At 40.0% G+C, this 23,787-nt stretch overlaps 1 protein-coding gene across 3 annotated transcripts in view; it reads left to right on the forward strand.

Annotated features, from left to right (window-relative positions):
- The window catches only part of LOC127449788 (glucagon receptor-like), a 140,144-nt gene that overhangs the window by 83,207 nt on the left and 33,150 nt on the right, over positions 1–23,787 (forward strand). For all 3 annotated transcript variants that reach the window (XM_051713339.1, XM_051713340.1, XM_051713341.1), the window contains exons 2-5: positions 16,036–16,172; positions 19,314–19,410; positions 19,695–19,802; positions 22,923–23,026. In XM_051713339.1, coding sequence (XP_051569299.1) covers positions 16,119–16,172; positions 19,314–19,410; positions 19,695–19,802; positions 22,923–23,026 — 363 coding nt within the window. In that variant the 5' untranslated portion in view covers positions 16,036–16,118. The remainder of the gene's footprint in view (positions 1–16,035; positions 16,173–19,313; positions 19,411–19,694; positions 19,803–22,922; positions 23,027–23,787) is intronic.

The following is a 23,787-nucleotide window of genomic DNA, read 5'->3' on the forward strand; positions in this document are numbered from 1 at the left end:
TATTACAATTAGCATAAAAAAGTATAGTATAAACATAATTTTCATAAATCTGACGGTTTACCTCATATTTGCTGCGGGCGCTAAACTGTTAGCGTGAGTCACGTCATGGAAAACAAGCGCTGCCTGAACAAGTTTCACAAAAGTGAGAACTGATGTAGTACAATGCAATATTTGTAAAATAATGTCAAGATAATGTCAGTAATGCTCAGAATGTGAAGGATGTGAGCTCAGAGTCAGGGGTAGAATCTTCATGGTGTTGAAGTAGCGAAAACTGAAAAGCGATAACAGCCGTCTGTTGCATTTTTTTATTATTATTTTTTTTTTTTGGCGAGGAATACTACTCAAACACGTTTAGCCAACCTACAGAGCTGGAGATAAATGACAAAGATCACTGCATGGACCTGGACCAGAACCCTCTCTAATGATGGATGAATGAGTCTCTCAAGCTCTCACAAGAGAGTGTTTTCTGCGGTGTCAACAGGCTTCACTCACGTCTCCTTCCTGAACATGTAGCTTTTGTTTCTGAATAAAAATGTGTTGATGCATTAATGATTACTCCATTTTGTCTATGAAATATCTAGACTATTTTTATTATTTACGGTTTGTGTTTTCTTTGTTCTCTCATGAATAAAATTGTTTTGATCTCTCAGCGGATTACAAACTAGCATTTGAAACACATTTCATTTAAATGTGGTGAGGCCTATGTTTAAAATTTGATGCCCTGTTCAGCTCTGTATTTATTTTACATGCATCCACAGATTTTTTTTTTTTCATATTTATTGGTCTATTCATTTATTATCATGGTATTTTGAAACACTGACGTTCAAGAGTAAAGTAGGACACCTTTTTTAATTGCATTTTTGATTGTTCTAATAAAGTTTATATTTGATATATTTGATTTGTCATTTTTATTTCTATATTTAGATTTTTTTAAGTGTAGTTTAAATACTCTGTAGTTGAAATTAGAAGGTCAAACGCAAAAGAGTTTAGCCGTTGGAATTCATTTATGAAATAGAGGTAGGCTAAATTTGCGGCTCATTAAATTACATTATTTCACGCTATGTAAGTTTATTATGTGTTTATTATGTGAAGGCTATATTATTAGTGCTCTCTTATTTATTGTCTTGTGCTCAGTTAATACACCCGTACGCTATCATAGATATTCATGTACTGTATATCTATGAACGCTATCACGTTGATTTTATGAGCAGTGATGCGTAATGTTACCCACATGCTGTTTTGGGCATTCTCTGTATTATTAGTTCTATTGTTTTTACTTCATTTATATTCACATTTATGAATTTTCCTTGTTATGTAATGAAGACATAAACAACAAAAGGTGTTGGCAACACATGCATCAAAGCACCACAACAATATTTTACTATCTGACTTTTCGGCTCGGAGCAATGTTCCCGTTGTTCCATACAAAATCTGTAAATCTCTTTTAAACACTTGGACAGTTTTGTGCACACAAAGGTTATAGTTATTAAGCTTAGTTATTTTTTGAATAGCCTATCTGTTTGAGGCGGTGTGCTTAGCATCCACAGCCTATTAAGGATCATGTCTGATTGGTGTCTTGTGGAAATTACTCCAGCCTAATTATACAGGGCTTTATTGACAGACTAGTCGACTAACCATCGACATCTAGTTGATTTGAAAATTATGTCATTTTGCACATCCCTATTTCACACTAGAGGTTTTGGTATGGGTCCATTTGACATCATGGTTTGGTTGGAGTGAGATCCTATGCATCTCTTGAAATGCATGCACACCAGACAATGGGATAAATACTTTAATAATATATTGAAACTGGTGTCTTATTCACCTGAGTCATTACCTTGCTGCAGTGGTAAACATCTGTCAGTAGTCCTCACATTGATGATGGAAATGCACCACAGTTAGAGCTCTTGTACGGACCAAACAATCAAACCAAGTATGAAAACAGCCTTATTGTTTTGCCTGTCCTTTGTTTTGGTGTGGAAGCTCATTTCTCAATGATTGACCTTCCTTGACCAACCAACAGTGGGCTGTGTTGCTCCAAGCATGTGCCTGTCACTCTAATTCTTCTGTAACCATTCATGAACTGCCTAATCTGCTGTTATTAATAAACAGGCCATTTTCTATTAACCCTGAAGTTAAACAATGATAAGGTTTAGGGTAAGGAGGAGATTTTTGTTGATTTAAAAGTCCATAGAACATTAACCTTAAAAAGCTCATCCGTTTTGGAGAAATTTAACTGACTTTTAGCATCACACAATGGACATTTTACATCAGAACTGTTGAGTTATGTATAATGAACCAGGTAATGTCATTTTGCAAAAATGTCACCACCGTCACATAATTTTCATGAGATCAGGCTGACAATAAAACCAAGAATATGTACTAAGTAAAAAGGGTCAGTTACATATTTCATGTTGACAAGTTACTGTTTCTTAGCTTTGTTTTTTCACCATAAACCTTATTGATAAATCAAATTTGAAAGGTCATTCAAAGGTCATGACACACTTGCTCCAACCTGCCCAGAGACTGGAACAGAATGGAATTTGAAACGTTTTAGCCAAAAATGTTTCCATGGTAAAGGTGTTTTTTGCAGAAACGTTTCAGATTTCATTCTGTTCTACGGCTGATCATGTAGAACGGCTGAATTGGTGGGCGCGATGTGGATCAATATGCAGGTAAGTGAGCATTACTATGCTTAATTTTTTCAATGTTAAAATACTTTTTCCTATCCCCCTATTTTTCCTATACATATATATGCAGAGACAATTATAAGTAACCCATGTGTAGGCTAATTTCCTGAAAAACTGTAAACACTGTCTTTGACTCAGGCAATAGCCTGATTTTGGGGCGGGACTAACTTTGTTTGATCAACGGCAGTCAGGGGGTGTATTCTGAAAAGCGTTCCATTTGGTGGTGCAGAAATTACGCACCACACTTCAGCTTTAAAATGCCAACACAGGCAAGAAGGCAGGCACACCATAGTTCCGTTCCAAAATCTAGTGAATCTAGTGAAATGGATCCTACTTTTTTTTTCAATGTAAATTGACTGTATAAACATTTACTTATTATATAATTAATATTATTGTATACATGTGGTTAGAACAAATGATCATTGAAATTAGTAGACAAGAAACCAGGAGATATTTAAATATGTTACGAATAAAATTTGTGGCAAAAAGAGTCAAATGTGTGATACTTGGTAAGTAAAACCATTTTATTTTAGATGGACAGAATAATAAAGTGTCTAGAGTAGCTCTGCAGCGTGTCAGCAATAGAACAGGGCATACGACCACAACAGATGCTTACAGTGTAGATAGCATCATTGATTAAAATGGGAGCCTTTAGTTTTTGAAGCAGTGCAACGCCCGCATCTGGTGTGCACAGGGTGTAAGTGACCAATTTAGAATGTTGTACAAAGGCAAAAACTCAACAAATAGCCTTTCTCATGCAAAGCACATGGGAGATTCTATTGACAGTTGATTTCAATAGACTTTGCTGTTAGCATTTTGCTAAGCTAACGATTCGGTGCTCTAATAAGCAAAAAAATACTGTTGAATAGGGTTGCCAACCTTCCCTTAAAATACATGATCGTCCTGTTTTTAAAGATGAAAAGTTGCGTTCTGTATCGAATCAATACGGGATGCGATTTGTCCCATATTTTAAGCTGGTCAGATGGTGTCAAGGCGAAATCGTTCAAGATCGTTAATTTAACCTTGATATTTGTTGTAAATGTTGCCTAATGTGGGTAAGGAACCATCTAAAAAGTTCACACATTGTGCTAAAACGTACTAATACTGTCGCTGGTGTGATAAGGAACCGTCTGAAAAGTCCACATAAGCGCAGTGTTAAGGTATCTTTTATGAGTGCAACTACAGTATGATACTGTCAAATTGGCAGCTTACTAGGTTTTGGTGTAGTGGTGACTGAAGAGGTGGGCATACTGTGAAATTATCAGTGTAATAGTAAAAGAGCATTAAAATCTAGCACAGGGTCTTTAGTTATTTTCACAAAGTTGAATAAGTTGTGTTGAAATGCATAAATATATAGCATATAAACATTTAACAGCGAAGGATATTTATTTATTGAAACTGAAAATAGGATTGGTTGGAAACTATACTATTCCAGCTGAAAAAAAATTTTCTGACTGGTTGCAAAGCTGAGTCAGACTGTCTATCTTGCTCGTGCCTTCAGGTCTGCGCTTCCGCTTCCCGCTGATCCATGTGATTAGAGAGAATCTCTGTACACTTTTTAAAATAAAAAAATCACAATTCACTCAAAGATGTTGTTGCATCCCCTCAACAGTTTGAAAAGTTTTATGTCCAAAGCCTACTCTTTTTCCAGGCACCCTTTGTTACATTAGGTGGGCATGCACGGAATACTTAAAAAAAAAATACATAGCACATGTTTGTGTTTCTCCCAGACTACACTACTGTTTTTAGAACAGGGCCTATATCTGTACTGTGATCCTGTCTGTCACAATAATCATCATCATCATCTCACACACAGATTTTTATGCTCTGTTCTAACATTACCTCTCAAACCACTGCAGTAATTGGGCTGGAAGTGGGGTAAACGAGGGCGGAGTGTATATTGTCCCTGACTCTCTGCCTTAACACGCACTGTAAGCAACAGCTAAAAGCTAAGGCATCAGCATGGTCAACAGTCTGTGACCTTCAGTTTCTCAGGGGCTTCTGCCATGTACATCGTTCCAAATGTGGAATAATGAGCCTGTTGTTTTCTATAGATACGCAGCTCGTGTCTTAATTGGGTTGCATAAAACTGCCAACAGTCTACAGTATGTCCTTGTGTGCTATCCTGATTACACACATTCAGCAATGTAATGAGCTTATGGAGCCAGTGAGACCCACACTGCTCCCATTATTGTTCTACGTGATGTTTTCATGCTCCAATCAGCAGAAAGAGCCAAAAACATGAGTCTTGTTTTTGGAGTTTTCATTGCAAGGTTGCCAGGTTGTAGAATCATACCTTTTTAATTACACATCATCATATGAACAAAAATTTTGTAATTACACTGTGTCACAGTGTGAGCAAGAGAAAGACACAGTGGGTGTGGCGTCAGGCCTCAGAGAGGCATTTAATTTAAATAATAACAGAAAATTTTAAAAAGGTGGAAATTAATGTGTCCAATGTGTCCAAATGCAACAGTACTCTGTGTAGGTTGGGGGAGTGTCTGAAGGGGTTGGTCCAGGCTTTAGGGGTAGGTTACGGCAGTCGCACACATACTGGGTCCAGGGCGCGAGGAGCAGCGGGTTGTTTTGATTGGCTCAGCTTCCTTGGGTCTCTACGCTTCAGTGGAATGGCAGCCCAGCTTTCTGGACCGTCGGCCATGACTCGTGCTCCAATCCCCCCTTGTCGCATCTATTTCGTGCCGGAGGTCCGGGGTGTGGGTCCGGCAGCACATCGAACTTGGCCATTACCCTCCCTGCTCTGCTTCTGGACCGACAAGGACACCTGTGTGTGCCCAGCTCCCTGAAGACAGGCACACTTTGCATTTTAAAGGCAGCAGTGATGAGGTTCTATTCACCTCAGGTGCACCTCATCATCCGCTGCCAAACGAAATTGTGCCTCTCCCCCCTCCTGCCCACTCCCGTTGTGAGCCTGGCTGAAGTATGGCTTTTAGAAGAGGTATGACGACAATGACGAGGTGGGTCAATCCGCCACAACTGATCAGACTGATCGCACTGTGAATTCAGCAACAGTAGGTCGAAAGTTCTCCAGCTGAAATCGGTCTGTGCATATCAAAATCTGAACCATTGCCCCCAGTGGGCACATATATTTAAATTGATACAAAGTTGTCTGATGTAGGATGGCACTTGTTTAAGTTGAGCTCTGTCGGCATCATCGGAATAATTCAGAACTTCAAGAACTGTTAATGGAACCAGTATTTGCTAGAGAAAACAAAATCACTCCTTTAGGTCCTCTTTTAACTTCAACGTTACCAATGTTTACTCTAGTCTTTCTGTCTTGTAGCGAATTTGGTAGTATAAATGTACACGGGATGGGTTAAAGTGCCCGCGGACCTCCACCATTATATGTAGGGAAACAGTATGTGTGAGCTAAATTAAACTGTCCTTATTCTACATTATTATGTAAGGGAATTTATAATGGAATTAGTCGTGTTCGACAACCATTATAAATTAGATAAATGACAAATAAATAGATTATTTGTCTGAATAAAATTCTCCACCATTAAAATCGTTATACAACATCTCGTTGTATCCTGTCACAATTTCTATTGTAAGGAATTAGCTTTAATAAGGGAATTATGATTAATTCTCTTATTGGAGAATATTATTCTCATGGCTTATTGAAAATAATATTACACATATTTAGGTACAGCTTTGAAGTGAAATCTTTTAAAAACAGGGATGAGATTATCAAAATATACCACAGTCAAATTATCTTTAAAATGGAAATGTGAATAATTAATCACAACTCGTTATAATTAATTATAAATATCTGGATCAGTTAATAGAATTAACTTGGTGTAGCTGAATTAACATTACAATCAATTAATCTGTTCCTCCAACGAACACACAGTATTGATCGTCTATCAACTCTCAGAAAGGATATTTTTCGTGGCCACAGAAAAATAACTCTTAGCATGTAGCTGTGATCAAATCATTAAATTGACATTGATTTACAAGCAGACCAGAATCAACTCGCAAGAATGTACACAAAAGCTTTATTTAACTAAATCACGAACACATAACTAATCTAAACAAACACATACACACAAATCATGCATACATGGGAAATGGAAAAGTGAAAGTGAATGAAACAGGAACAGAACAGGGGAATGAAGCTATGAAAAGTGTCATTTAACCATCTGAAAGAACCATCAGTTTCTTACTTCAAAGCACCTTTGTTAACAATGGGGTTCACAGCTTATACTATACCTCTGTTTAGTTAGTTAACTGTATAATACTTGCAATGCCTTGGCTGTTGAGAGAGAGCCCGGATGCAGTCTCAGGAGAAAGTCTTGATGGTTCCTTGAGTCGATGGTGTGGAAGTTGCAATCAATTTCTTCTGCGTTGAATGAAGAAATGATGATGAACTTGCGATGTTAGTTTGACTCTGTTATGGTCGAGGAAGTTACATGGCTTGATGTGTTAAGGCCTGCCAGCCCATGACCTCGCGGTCGGACCGGGTGTTTCTGATCCCATTCATTAAATAATGAATAATTGTGTGTCTTCTTGCTTGAAGCAAGTTGCTTCAGATCTTTTTTTGCTTCTTCGGCAGTACAGCTACTGGGTCTCCCATTGTCTCCACTGCTAAAGCATGATAAATAAGTATGTTCCATTGTGTTCTGTCGCCATGACAAATTCCTTGTGTGTGTAAGCATACTTGGCAATAAAGCTCATTCTGATTCTTTTCACTCTTCACATCACCAAACAACAATGTTCTAAGCATAATCAAGCGTATCTATACAGGCAGCAGCCAGTGAGCATGAGGATTCTCTCCTTCGACGTTTAGAAACACCATGGGTCATGTGATTTCAACATGGCAAAACACATTGAAGGGGATGGACTAGGTAGAATAAAACATTTTTTATAGAAAACAATTATTAGTACAGTCTTCATCTCATGTGAGTGTACACCATTCGGATCACTCTTCACAAAAACACAATTCATTCAGTAATGTGTAAAACTTTTTAAATTGGCTCCAAACTACTGAATGTACCTTAAATACAAACTTAGTTGAACTAAAATCTTTGGTGAAAAACAAATCACACCTTTAGGTCCTCTTTTAAAGGAATAGTTCACCCAAAAATGAAAATTTGCTGATAATTTACTCACCCTCAGGCCATCCAAGATGTATCTGAGTTTCTTTCTTCATCAAAACAGAATTTAAGATTTTTAGGATTTCATTTCAGGCCACCTCCTTTAAACAATGCAAGTGAAAGTACTCAATTTTTTGACAGTCCAAAATGCATATTTAGGGTGCATCAAAATAATCCACATGACTCCAGTTGACAAATAAAGTTATTCTGAATGCAAACTACTGATTATTTTGAGAATTAAAACAATACTTGTATACTTTTTAACTACAAATGTTCGCTTCCGTACATCTCTGTGACGTGCGCTCATGAGAGGGATGATGTAAGATCGTTGGTAAGGTCACGCGTCACGTGGAGGAGGAGTCGGGAAGCGCGTCATTGTTTACATTGTTTTTTTTTATTATTATTTGGAAATTATTTTGTATTTTATTTTATATTGTTTTGAAATTGTTTTGGAATGTTTTGGTTTGTGAACGGCGCTTGGTCTGTGGTCTGTACTAGTTTCTCTTGTAAACAATGACATGCTTCCTGCCTCCAACTCCACGTGATGCGTGACCTTACCAACGATCTTATGTTATCCCTCTCATGAGCGAACAGGTCTACCTGTGCTCGACCGAATCGAGCCGGACGCTCGCTAGAAAGCGTTTTTGCATCAGCATCTTGAATGGAAGTCTGTGCAAAGCCCGGTTCAGTACTTGCAGGTCCAAGAATAGATGGGTAGCGATCTCCTCACGCAAGGTAGCTGCATTCTCGCCCTTCACTGAGGTGAAGCGGATGCCGCTGCACCAGGGCAGATGCCTGACAAACTGAATCGCATAGCCAAGTCAGACGGTCCGGGTGGACATCACCTGCCCGAGAGTCCGCACCGTGACCTTTGTCACCCGGAGAGCGAGGTCGGTTGCCGAGCGCAGCTCCTGCATCAATCCCAGGTCAGAACTACCCTCGTGCAGTTCACTTAGTGCCTTGGCATGGTGCACTTGCAGGGAGAGCCGTGGCGTGCAGGGCGGAGGTGGCCTGTCCAGCGGCACCACAGGCCTCAGTCACCAGAGACGACGTAAACCAACAGGCGCTGGATGGGGGTCTCAGGCAGCCCCGCTAGGTAGCAGCGTTTACGGGCACAGGTGCACCGTAACTGCCTTATTCACCTGGGGAATCGCCGAGTACCCCCTGGCAGCCCCACCATTGAGTGTAGTGAGAGCAGAGGAGCTCAGAGACCAGGTCCAGGCAGTGAAAGGTGCCTGCCACAACCTCGTGGGCTCCTCATGCACCTCCGGGATGAAAGGGACCAGGAACCAATCGTCAGGCTGTGAGAGTTCGGGGGGGGAGTGGAGGGTTCCACTCCAGCCAGACACACGCAGCAGGCAGCCATGCTTGCCCGGGCGGCTGCGTGTGTCTGGCTGGAGTGGAACCTGTCAGGCTGCGACTGGGCGACCGCACCCAAAGGTGGGAGCCCAGTCGAGTCCTCAGCGTCAGACTGGACAGCCCGCTCTGCGATGCTGCAATCGAGAGCTCATCCACTTCGTGAGCACCGAAACGAGATCGCAAACTGGCCCTGAGACGAGCCGGCGGTCTCATCCCAGTGGGGCAAACGAGCATACTGGGGAATGGGAGGTCCATGGGGAGTTACCCGATTGAGGTCCCCAAATCGCCCCCAGTGCTAACCGATGCGGCCTCAAACCCGTAGGTAGAAGGACCGAGGCGGGGATCCGCTGGAGTGGTCTTTCCCTCTAACGAAGAAAAAACCACGACCGCAACGTTGCCATTGTCACACTCTCGCAGTGAGAACATGACCTGTCCATGAATGCTGTCTCCGCGTGGGCAGTGCCCAAGCAGGTAAGACCGCGATCGTGGCCATAGAAGCGGAGAGGTTACGATTGCAACCAGGAAATACACACAAACGGAGAGGCATCTTTAAAAAGACACTCTCTGTTAATGCCACTCTTTTAGAAGGGAAAATATACTCTTTCAGTAGGAAGAATATACTCTCTTAGCTGCTAAAGTGCCCAGGGGCGTTCTCTGCACTTCACCAGTGCAAGAGGAGGAGATGCCGCTGTAATGGGCCGTAAATCCAACAGCTTTTCGAGGTGAATGGATCGGCAGAGTAATTCAGCTCACTGAACACAATCGCTCGGCTCCGAAGAGAAAATCTGAATGAGTGGTTGCGAGCCAGCTCCTTTTATACCCGTATGTCCGGGGGAGTGGCATGCATATTCCACTATCCAATTCCCATTGGCCTTTTTTCTAAATCAGGTGTGTTTGGGGCTCCCAAGAGTGACCCCTAGTGTCACTACATCGACACAACGTCGAGTGAGTGACAGATAGGGAACCTAAAATGTCTTAAATTCTGTTTTGATGAAGAAAGAAACTCAGATACATCTTGGATGGCCTGAGGGTGAGTGAATTATCAGCAAATTTTCATTTTTGGGTGAACTATTCCTTTAAGTGCAGTTATTTCATTGCATTGCAAAAATTGCATTATAAACAGAGCAGGTAGTTATTAGAACAAATTTGTTTCAGTAAATACCAGTGGCTCAACTTTCCCCAGACTGGGGTGCGTTTCCCGTACAACGACATAACTCACTGCTTAACCACCATAGTATGATGCATCATAAGAGAAACCAACTAGCTAGTCACGACCGTTTCCCAAAATCCTAGTAACTATATCGCACATCCATTGTTCAAACCACGTTGGTTCAACAATGTAGAGCTGTTTTTAATGACGTTACTCAGGGGGTTGAGTAATAACATCTGCAGAGATCGAATGGATATTAACTTATAACAGCAAATAGCCCTTTGTGAAAAAACTGCTTAAGACACAAAATAGACATTTACGTTTATATGCACTTTGTAAGTGCCGTACTCTTTACTACAGTATACAAGCGGTTCGGTCAGTAAGCAGCTCCATAGCAACGTTATTTCCCCGCGATGCTGCTGTAAATAACGAACATGGCATCTGAGGACTACTTCTGTTATTTTCTGTTTTTCCGTTGTTTCGCTTTATTTTCACATGCCCCTCTGTTGCTTGTGTGTTTGTTTTCATCGCGACCTCTCGCAGCATTGAGATGCAATAGTGGGGTTTACCTCTTACCTCACTTGAGCACAAACATATGTACACTTTTCAAAAACCAATAAGAATGCCACTTATTCTTGACACAATGAAAGATATAGTATTAAATATATGGAGTGAAAGATACAGACTGGGTCTGGCAAATGGGCCTCTGGTGAAGCTGTGTGGTGCTGCATGGCAACAAACATCCGATTTTCAAGCTGCTTTTCAGTGACAGAGAAGTTAAAACCCTTCAAAATCTGAATTTAAATACAAAATATAATACCATTTGATGACCAAAAATACTATCATTTTTTAACATGTGTTTTGAGTTAGTGCTTTTCTAATACACTGGGAATTCATCCAGTAATTTAAATTAGCACATAATAGGTGATACTTGTGACTTGATGCATCACAGTGCATTGGAATGCCAGATCAAATGTAAGCAATTAATTTGTGAATCATGTCATGCTGTATCATTACTTCCTTATCAACTACCAGAATAATGTCATTAATAAATTATATACTGTAAGAGTGATTAAGAATCTTATGTATGGAATGAAATACAAGCCATCAAGTAACTAAAGCTGGCTATGTAAAGATTTTCTCAATACACAAGATAATAGCCATTGTAAGAAACTGGAGGAGGCTGTCGGATTAGAATCCATATGTGGAAGTTTATTCAAACAAACAAACAGGCAAAATGCAAACTCCAAAACAGCAAACAGGTGTCGTAGTAACAGTCCAGGCAAGGGTCATAAACATGGTGAGGCAGATACACAGCAACCAAATCCAAGACAGTAATCCAAAATCATAAGAAACAGGCAGAAAAGTCCATAACATGAAATCCAATACCACAATGAGAAAACAATCAGGATATCAGGATATCAGGATTGCCGGATTGCCGGATTGCATGATAACTATGAAAAAAAAACAGCATGAAAGCAGCCTATTTTAAAACCAAAAACCCATTAACAGATGAGTGCAATAATTGGATAATCAAATTAAGCTGTGCCCTATTTGTAAATAAGGAAGGGGTATTGCCAAACCTATAGGTTCGATATTGGATTCCAATAGAATGACTCCTGAAGGTTTCTGCGTTGTTCTGTCTTATCTGAGCGCTGAAGCAAAAACACTTATTATTAATTTGCACTTTATCAATTGACTCCATTATTCATTTTATCTGACTCCAATTTTATATGAATCTGACTCCAATTTAAGTAGAACCTCTAATTTAGATTTAAGCTCTAATTGATTTCTGATCGTTTTAGTGTACTCTTTTTAAGTTATTGATTACTCTGAATCATGCTATCTTTCATTATCCTTTCATTCGGGTCCTGATTGTTGCTTAGAGTCATATGCCGGCCGATTAATTGCACAGATCTCACGAACACAAAATCGCCAGTCCGTTCATAGTCAGAGGTTGCAGGGTTTACTAATATCATCTGGTTTGGCCACCTACTGCTTGCTCATAACCAGATGATAGTTTTATTTAGTTATGATTCATACAACTTGCTAAGATGGTGATAAGCAGTGACTGGTAGTCTTACGTGGTTTTCTCCTATTCATAAGCTCCAGTAATGATCATTATCCTGGACATAAGTTTGCGGTAACAAAAGGCGTCCCTCGAATCTACTAGGATAAATGATTTCAGAGGAATACAGAATAAATCAAAAAGTAACAATTTATTTGCCAGGTAGGATTTAAAACATAAGTTACAAAATCAATCAACGCCAATTTCACACATGATCAGAATAAACAAACATTTCTAAAAATAAAAGACAAGTCAAAGTAACATCCCTGGCAATAGAAAGTGACACACAGCAATTGTGCGGGAGATCTGACTACAGATTCCTGGTAGAGAAAACTACATACAGCAATTGTGTGGGATATCTGACTACAGACTCCCTGATTCCTTTGTCATCTCTCCTTAAGTACCGAATGATTCTGTTGTTATTTCAGATGTGTGTGTTTGGTGTTATTCAGGATTTGGTTTACAATTTAGGAGGTTGTAAGTAGACCTTTGAAACTTGTGATTGAGTAGGTCATTTGATGTTTACAAAGAATGCACATAATCTGCATACGGCATCTGGTTCCTGATAGAATGCAGTATTTTACTAAATTCTTAAATCTTATTTGTGATTTGACTTTGCTGAAAGGGAATGAGACCGTTTTACCAGTGACACTGAGACCTCTTGAATGATACCAAACATGTATGATCAGAAAAACTTTTACATTACAGAACAGGATAAGTCATAACTTAGTTTTGGTGGCCTTAAAGTGACCTGAGGTGAGAGAGAGGGCAGATGTGAGTGAGATTTGTGAGAGCAGGATAAGTCATAATTTAGTTTTGGTGACCCTAAAGTGACCTGAGGTGAGAGAGAGGGCAGATGTGAGATTTGCGTTTTACGGTCCTTAAAACGTAGGGTGTGTTGTCTCAGGTGGAGATGCTCTTCTGTGTGAGAGTTTTATGACGTAGGTTCTCACAGAGTTCTTTGACTTTTACTGGAAATAGCACCTTTTGGGCTTAGACATTCTGGTGCCAGCCTTACATATTAGTGTCACAAATCATTGATGAAACACTCACATTTAGCTAGTTAATTTAGATGATTATTAGCCACCAAGTTGTTTCTATCCATTCCTCAGGTGCATAGCAGGTAACTCTCCTAACAAATACAGTATCTATGTGTGTATCAAATGCTCAACAATGGCGGCTTTACAAAGAATCCTACAGCTTGAGCACAGGAGGTGACGCAGAAGTCAGGTAGTGTATATAAATGCCTACATAAGGACAAATTTCTCCCTACTTGACCCTCTATCTGATGACGACATCGTAAGAAGATTCCGGATTCCAAGGACCAAGATCCTTGAATTGCTGCAGGTTGTGAAACCACACCTTCAGAGGGCCACAAAAAGAAACTACACCTTAAGTCCAGCAGTGCAGTTCTTAGCTGTACTGCATTATTGTGCTGTGGGAAGTTTTATGGAGGTGGTTGGTGATGGCCTGTGGCTCAGCAAGTCTTAGTTCAGCAAGGCTGTGAAAGCAGTAACACCTTTGCTGTTACAGCTTATGAACAGCACACTGACTTTCCCCAAAACTCCTCAAAAAACCAAGTCACAACATTGCAGTAACTGAAATTTGTTCAACTTCTCGAGGAGGAAGAGGGGGGGTCATGCTGGTGCTGATGATGATGAAAATGCTGCTGCTACTGATGATGATGATCCACTGAACCCACAGCAAGACAGAATGCATCCTGTTGGAGCAGAAGTCAGAGAACATTTAATGTTTAATACTTTTTCATTTTTAAATACAGTTTGGTTACTGTATTTACAATTTTTCATCTGACTTACATTTGTGTAATTTCCTACCTTGGTCTGTTTTTTCCCCTGCAAACATTAATTGAAAAATTACTGCAAACAAGAAGTATACATTTGTTTTCTATAACATAGCCTATTGAGAATATTCCATATTCTATTATATTCTTCTTCTGTGAACACCTCACAATAAACACAAAACCACTTACACAGACATGTTATCCCAAACAGAAATCAGATATATGGCCATATATGTATATTTCTACAATTATTGTACATTTATTTGGGCATATTGGCTATATAAAATTACACTGATTTGGGAAATTATGTTTTACATACTGTATATGAAAGTGTAATATTTTGAAATGTGAATGAATGAATTTTACATTTACGTAGCACTTTTCTGACACTATACTCAAAGTACTACAGATACATTGCATATACTGTATGTACAGTACAGGTAACTTTTTATATCAGTGAAAACCATTAACATGCATATTGTGTTTTACATATATAGCCATATGTGAAATGTTGTAACAGAAATATTTGCTTGTAAATAATAAAATAACACCTTTTCTATGCGAAAACGAAGCCAATTCTGTGTTCCAAACGTCATAAATAATGCCTTCGGAGGGCATTTCGAAGGGAGAACAATTGTGACAGTCACGCTGGAAGATCGTTTCAAATTGAATTTCCAATAAAAATAATTTTGAGCACCACAACTTCAAGCCTTTCAAAGCACTCAGAGTGCATGGTGAAGTCTTTGAAAGGAATAGGGCATAGGGGTGATAACTCTGAATAGAACACACACCAACTGCGGCGAAATCAATGATGTTGACAACGCAAACTAACAAGGAACTTCTAACCACAGGTGGAGAGCTGTAGTTCCAACTACACAACTTTGCAACGCTGTTTGCAAATGTTCTTTGGAACTACGGTTTTGGAAAACGCTGGTAACGATAAAACTTGCAACCATAGTTCGCTAACTATGCTTTTGGGAAACGCACCCCTGTTCGGTTCATTTTGCCCCATGGTGACCATTTTGGAAAAATGCACCTAGCTTAGTACTTAAGGGCCAATATTGTGCTAATCACATCATGGGTATTTATACAATGGATATACAATAACATGCATAAATGTAATTTTGTACCTCAATAAATTTCCTTTGGCACAACAGTCAGTAAATCAAAAATAACTTTTGGCAAAAAACTTTTTTTGTATTATAACATACCTCTTTTCCCATGTGCTTCTCGTCTTCACAGCCAGATAGAAATTATAGATACTTCCTGCTCACAAGGTCACATGACAAAAAATATGTACAGTTGCCTATATACAGGTGGCGGGTCAACTTACCCACAGGCTCATCTTACCCCACTCTCCCCAATTTGGTCTGTAGCATTTCCCTAGTTTAGAAACACTCCCTTAAGATTCTAAAGGTAATAGAAGTGAAGAAAATGGGTGTACATGTAAATAAAGCAATTCCACAAAAACAGACCAGGAGAGACATGAGTGAGCATTTGGGGAGAGAAACGAGAGGTTCCATGTGTAGTCCAGTGAAATAATGTATGAGATACTGTTCATTATTTGGGTGGCCAGATTGCAAGATCGCAGTGTCTGTTGTTTTTACTACACTGTAAAAGCTTAAAAAGAAAAGGCCAGGAACCTTATTTCCTCACAAGTTCTTGTGATGTCAATGTGACATTAAAAATAACAAGCTTTACAATATTCTGCTGACTGATAAAAATAGAGCCTGATCAAAAATGTACAACCCAGACTCTTGTAAAGTTTAGTGCAATTTCTGTTCCCAAACATATTGATTCTCTCTCTCTCTCTCTCTCTCTCTCTCTCTCTCTCTCTCTCTCTCTCGAGGCAGTGTGGTGATAGCTAAAGTGTTCCTATGACCTGAGCATCCCTTTGGCCCCTCGGCTCCCCTCCCGGTGGCAGCAGGAATAAGGGATGTCACAAGTATTCCTCCTTTTGATCCTGCTCAATTTCTCATTGTGCATCCAGGTGAGAGATTCCTTTATTTCTCCCTCTCTTTTCCTCTCATTCTCTCTGAAGGTAACCAGATGACAGTTTTCGATAGGAATGGACTATATGCAATCTGGACAAATATAATTTAGGTGTGTAATTTGTAATCAGTACCAGATTACATTTCATAAGTAATCTAGCCAACACTGGATTTAAAAATAGGGACAGGTTGGAGACGTGGCCTGGTGGGTAGTAGGTGCCCTTTGATGGTGTGGGCGACCCGAGTTTGAATCTGGCCTGGTGTAATTTAAATTTATGTTTTAATTCACAACAATTTTTAAAGAACAGAAAAGAGAAAGAAGAAACATTGTTGTAACAGGTTTGAACTCTTGATCGCTCATGATACATATATCAGCACTGCACTTTATTAGCCTCAGACTGGACTCACATTTTATACTTCTCTTAATAACACACTGGCAACTGACTATCAACCGACAGCTTAATGTCAGCACAACACTTCATATTCATTTCCACTGATTACAGTTGGGGGGGGGGGTTACAATGTATTTGTATTATATACAGTCTTCTTATTTTGTGTATATTGTATATTGTATATTATTATAATTTTTTATTTTTTTGTATACAGTCTTCTTATTTTGTGTATACTGTATATTGTATATTATTAGGTGTATATTGTGTTGTTTAACAGATGTGTAAACTGTGTCTTGTGTAAATCAGATGTTTATTGTAATTGTCATACTGCTATGTTGCTTGGAACCACACCCAAGACTTTCACCCACTGTTGCACATGTGTATATGGTTGAGTGACAATAAAGGGATTTGATTTTGATTGATTTAAAGGTGGGCAAGTAGGAGGCGGGAACCGGCTGAACAGTCAACACAAAGGTTTAATGATTTAAATGAACTTAAAACAACATAAAACATAAACGAACACAGACACACATGCAGCGTGGCTGCATGCATCTCTCTCTCGAACTGGCACCTCCAGCTCATCTTTATCCCCCTCCTGCTGATTAGCTGATTAGCCCGATTCACGGCCCCCCCCTCCTCGTCACACTCCTCCATCGCCCGACTCAGGCCAGGAAACACCCGGCATGACGCACTCCCCTCCCTTTCTGGTGGGGGGCGTTGCTTTTCTGGGTGTGGCTGCCGGCAGATCTTCCCCGCCTTTCTGAAGCCCTGGTAGAGACGAGGGGAGGGAGAGGGGAGAGGGAAGAAGCAAGGTGGAGCGACAGAGAGAGAGAAAGAGAAAAATGTGCTCGCCGGTTCCCGGACACGCTGTCGCCCAGTCCCCAACCACTCCTCCGCCTTCTGGCGGACGACAGCTCGCTCCTCCCCCGGCGGACGGCAGTGAGTCCTCTGGCCCCTGGCGGATGGCAGCGACCCCTCCGTCCCCAGGCAGATGGCCGCGGCTGCTCCTTTGGCAGACCGCAGCGGCGAGGACTCTGCGACAGCGCATCCCTCCTCCTTCCCGTGTTTCGGCACCACTGTAACAGGTCAAGGTGGGCAAGGAGGAGACGGGAACCGGCTGAACAGTCAACATAAAGGTTTAATGATATAAATGAACTTAAAACAGCATAAAACATAAACAAACACAGACACACATGCAGCACAGCTGCATGCTTCTCTCTCTCTTAGAGATGGGCGGATCGATCCTAAATACTGATGTTATATCAAAAATATTGATCCTCACACAAAAATATCGATTCTAAAATTTCTTTTTTTTAAACTAGGGATATTATTATTTGGTTACTGTGAACATGAACAATAATCATAAGCTTCAAAGTGGAATAAAAAGGATTAGGTTATATTAGCAAATACTTGTACAGGATGGGAACTATTTCTTCTTCCGCTCATCTTAACATACATGCTGAAAGACACAAGCAGACAAGCGCTTGCGCCGTCACAAGGCTCGTTCAAACAAGAGGGATCAGTGCCTTGTGGAGGTAATGACAGAAAATCAGAGAATCGGCTTCTGGAGTAAATTCACGCTAAAGTAACAGCATATCTAAAGGTGACATTTCTTATAATGAGTTTGTGTGTAATTGTTGTTAATAAGTAATTAAACAAATAAACTGCGTCTTCCTTGGGCAGAGGCCCCTCTGCCCACGGTCACCATGCTTTGTAGAAACTCCTCCCCCTTCGGGTAGGACCTACCATGGGACCGCTCCACATGACATACTTCCGACAAGACTCGGTAAGACCATGTGATGTATTCCACTCAAAATACCCCCCCCCCCCTTTTGGGCGGGGTGTAGTCTCCGCGGTGTCTTCCCCTTGGGAGGGACACCCCCCGACGTAGACACTTATTACTCCCAGTCAGTTAAAAAATTCCACTCTTTTTGGGGTATAAAAAGAGGAAAAGAGGCCTCAGCTGGGCTAGCCTGTCCCTATTGTTGGGCAGTCGACTTGTTCCTGAAGGACCATTCGACACTCATAAGAGCGTTGGGGGAGGTTACGTGATGGCCTGGTGCGCTGGCTACGAGGTACACAGCGGTCTGCCCGTCATGCACCGCCAGTTCATGTAACACAGTTCAGATAGTTGTGGCGTTTTGTATAGGGACCACTAGCGTCACTACATCAACACAACGTCGAGTGACAGATAGGGAACGTCATGGTTACTTTCGTAACCTCCGTTCCCTGATGGAGGGAATGAGACGTTGTGTCCCTCTTTCCACAATGCTGAACTACCCGCTGAAATGGCCGGGACCTGGTCTCGGCTCCTCAGCACAAAACCTGAATGAGTGGTTGCATACCAGCTCCTTTTATACCCGTATGTCCGGAGGAGTGGCATGCAAATTCCACTCGCCAATTCCCATTGGCCTTTTTTCAAAAAAGCAGAGGTGTTTGGGGCTCCCAAGAGTCACCCCTAGTGTCACTACATCGACACATCGTCTTGTTCCCTCCATCAGGGAATGGACAATTTATTCTTTGGAATTTGACAACTGTTGTCACCATCCACTTTTATTGAATGGAAAAGAGCAGTCTTGACATTCTACTACCTAAATCCTTGTGTTTTCCACACAAAAAAAAATTAAAAAATAAAAATAACATCATACTTATTTCCAGGAACATGATGCTAGAATTGTAATTTTTGGTGAAGCTTTTGGACATCTCTCCATCCAGCCTCACTAACTGCATTTTTAACATGTCTTACAGGTGTCATCTGCTGTATCCCTCAAAACTTTGATGGCAAGATGGATGATGTACAGAGATGAATGTTTTCGAAATATTAGCAGAGAACCCCCACTGACAGGTGAGTAATTCAGCCTCCTGCCACAGGGAATGTGAGTTAAAGACCAGAAGAAAACACATTTTAGACAGTAAATTTTAAATGTGTATATGTGCTTAGAGTTAATTTGATCAACTGAGGCCCATTCACAGACCCAGTCAACAGCATTGATGAAAGTGCACAGTGCTCTTTAAAAGGAGGTGTGGCAGCAAACACTACTGAGACCTCAGATTTGGGGTCATGTCACAAACAGATCTTAGAGACTATGTAGAATTCAGAATCTCTGAAACTGAATGGTTGCTTTCCAGGTGTTGTGTGCAACAGAACGTTTGATAAGTATGCGTGCTGGCCGGATGGGCTGCCCAATACCACAGTGGGTGTGGCCTGCCCCTGGTACCTGCCCTGGCACAGAGAAGGTAAGATTTACAGTAAATGTAACTGTATGAAGCTCACAAAAGCTCATATTTCACCACAAAAGATACAAATAAGAAATATTGTTTTGCTTTAAGTAAATGAAGCATATTTTTAGGAGCGTTAACATATATATATATATATAATTATTTTTAATTTTTTTTGCATTGTGACATTATTTTCATAAGAATTACGCTCAGTGCTTAGTGAGAATGAGAATCTCATGAGAATCAATATTGAGAATAATGGTAATTACAAAAAAAAGTACAACGTCCAAACGAATAACAGCAATGAGATGCCACAGGACAAAATTTAACACCAGAGGGAGTGCCAGATGTTCATCCCCTGCAGTGATGTCATCGCTTATCTTGCCCAAATTAGGATTTCCTCTTTCCTGGGACTCCTTGCACTGACAGGATTGATGAGTCAATTGCTCCACCTGAACCACCTTGCTACTTTAATGGCCTGTTTTAATTCATTTATTACTGAATCTTTGATTGTAGAATATCTGTTATTTTGGACTTCTGTGAAAACCTATAAGTCATTGTCTTATTTTTCTTTTATTTCTCCTTGCGAGGAGCTGTTTATTTGTATCCTGAGTTTCTTAGTGAAAGCAAGCAAGCGAGTAATATCCTTTCAGTGTGTGCCTGTTTTTGCAGTCTTAATCTGGGTTTTCTTGCAGCCATTAGCCTGGGCTTCTTAACCATCCACTGGTGGTAACCTTAACCCTCTAACAGTGTGACATGAGAATTTTGGTGAAAAATGTGTGTATAGTTGTTAAGACATTAGGAGTCAATTCCAAAAAGAATCAGTTCTTCGATTCCATTGCTTTGGGAATCCGGTAGTTCTTTGGAATACAGACGCATCTGCTCCGCCAACTTTCCCTCAATTTAATTTATGGTGTTGAAGCATCATGTGTTGAGATGTGCATATAGACCCATATTTATTTAAAGAAAAGACCTGTTAATAGAACATTTCAAGATTTTATGTCATACTCTCAATTATAAATAGTGTAAAGAATGCTTTATAATGCTTTACATTGCACTGTTTATTTTGAGATTTTTTGTTAAGAATAAAGAAAATTATACTGAAATCATCGATTTTGAAACCAGAAAGCAGAATCAGAGTTGATTCCAAAATGTCTGTGATCAAACAACCCTAGTCATTGTTATGAAAATAATGTCACACTGTAACTAAATGGACACAAAAATCTTATTGGTCCTAAAAATTGACTTAATTTTCTTTATTATTATTTAATATTCATTGTTTTTGTTTTGATTCTGGGGTGAAATATGACTATGACATGTTCAGTGTTTCCCCTATATGCATTCAGCGCACCGCCGCTGCTAAATTAGGAGTGCCGCTGCTGAGATTTCACATGGTTCTTTAACATTCTTTACGCAACGTAACACTTGCTAGGCCCAGTCAGCTGCGTGCTTTTTACACTGCAAGCTGTTGAATGGGGCTGGTATGAAATAAAAGGGACCCCATCGCATACACACAAATACATGCACGTAGGACGTCACCATATAGCAGTCCTACGTGAGTGTGTCCTGCAACAGAGAAGCAGGATACCCGCAGGGTCTGAAAATCAGCATGGGATTGCAGGTATTGCGCACAAATTTAATAATTCCCGCATGTTCCACGTTCAGAATGCGGGGAATTACTGCACACTTTTATTCACTTTAACATGTAGCTGTGAATTGGTAAACCAATCAGTAATCTTGTGTTTGTATCAAACTGTAATTCCAGAATTTGCACGATTAAATCAGCTCTTCCGCATCCCTCTCTCCCTCTCTTGTGCACCTCACTGAATGCTTGTTGAGTTTCGTGTAAGCGCGCACAGAGAGAAAGTCACAAGTAAGTTTGTTGCATATTTACTGAACTCAAGATTCGACGTGCGAATGGCGAACGCCTCTGTAAGCGAGCGATGCGATCAAACTATCGCTCCTGTTTATAAAATTAACAAAGCAAAGCTGTCAACATTGCAAGTGCAATGTCGGAGCGATCTAGTTTTCCCGCCTTTCATTTCGCCACATTTTCATATCGCTGCCTTGTATCATATTACAGCACCTTTGACAAGAAAGGCAGACACAGCAAATATGCTTTGTGTAAACTGCTACCAGAGCTACTCTGGGTGAAGAGAACCTAGATGTTACATCTTTTATCTCCATCTATCTGGAGCTCCATCTGACCTGTACAGGTATTTTCTTTGCCCTGTGAATCTCAGTTTTAATTAGTATGTAAAAATATGCATAAATATTAATAATATACATAATATGAAAATATATCCTTTTCTATCTTTAATATACATATAATATAATCAAGGTTCTCCCTTTAGGATTTCATCTGTTAAAATTTTCAATGCATTTTGTCCACATTAAATGGCCATTTTAATGTAACTGGTGAGTATTGACTTGCACTCTTAAAGTGATAGTAATTCTGTCATCACAACGTTTATGATTTTCTTTCTACAGTGAAACTCAAAATAAAAAGTTAGGGAGAATGTACGGGGGGGAAAACAGTGACAGTGAATGGTGACTGGAACTAACATTCTGCCGAACATCTCCTTTTGTGTTCCACAGAAGAGAGAAATTCATACAGGCTTTGGGGTGAGTAATGACCGAAATTTCATTTTTGGGTGAACTGCCCTTTAAAAGCCCTTCAAAAGCCACCAGTAAACACACACATGACAAGGTGAACATGAATAACCCATCTATAATTATTCTAAGGTCGTTTTAAGCTATTCTTCCACAGACGTGCATAAATACGTGTCCGGCGTTACGGGCTCATAATAGCACTGCTGCTGAAAAAAACATTAGGGGAAACACTGCATGTTCATGATAGATTTTTTGATTTCATATAACAAAGAAATTAGTAAATTCAAGTCAATACTGGTTTGGAAGAATGATTAATTTTCAATGTGGCTGCACTTTTAATAATTCACAATATTGCTCTTAGCTTAACAGATTTTTCAGGATGTTATTATTGTTAGGAGTCTAGAATATTATTAATGCCTAGTATTATTCCTCTGATTTAATTTATTTTACTCGATATGGAGTGTTTTCTTACAGTCGTATGCCGTTCTTATGTATGTGTGTGTGTGTGTGTGTGTGTCACATCAGTCCGACATGGGCTGGTGTATGTGGAGTGTGATGCAGAGGGACAGTGGAGTAAGCAGAAAAATGCCAATGAATGTGTATCACGAGACCCCACCCAAATCAACATGGTACGTGAGAGACAACATAAATTTGACTGCATCTCTTTTTTGGTTAGATGAAAAGGTGATTTTTCTCAAAGTAGATTTCTGTAAGACAAAACAAAATGTTTGACATAATTGACAAATGTTTTGGATTTACAGAATATGCTCGATTTTCATGACCGCGATAGGTGCATCGATACACGCAATGACCGTACGTTACGTCTTTCCAATTTTCGTGAGTGTGCTAATTCTAAGCGCAATGTTTGTGCCAGCACAAAGGTCCAGTGGGTGTGGGTGGGAGTGCTTGCACTATCTGTGGGTATGTGGGCGCGAACTGTGGGTGTATTGTTAATGAAGTGGCGCAAATTGCAATTTGCTGTTTTCCTGAGAAATAGGTAATTGTGCTAAGACATCTAAAAAGCACCTCTATTCTCGGCACAAAGTCTAAACTCAGTTCCTGCATTAGTAGTTTGGGGATTCCACCAGAAGATGATATTAAAGAGCAATCAATCACTTTTAAAACTAGCCATGATTTATGTGTCAGTAGATCAGTTTGATTAATAATAATAATAATAATAATAATATGTTTATTTTGTATAGCACCTTTCTAAAGCTCAAGGACGCTGTAAAGAAATTAGCCTTCTGAGACCAGAGCATGACTGCTGTGTGCATTTTCCATTTCCCTTTTTGATTTGAAACTAGTAGCACCTAATAAACAAGCAATAAACAAGCAAAATAAATAATAATAAATACCAAGCTATAGAAATGTTTCATCAAATTGTTTAGAA

Source organism: Myxocyprinus asiaticus, chromosome 13, assembly GCF_019703515.2.
Source record: "Myxocyprinus asiaticus isolate MX2 ecotype Aquarium Trade chromosome 13, UBuf_Myxa_2, whole genome shotgun sequence".
NCBI lineage: Eukaryota > Metazoa > Chordata > Actinopteri > Cypriniformes > Catostomidae > Myxocyprinus > Myxocyprinus asiaticus.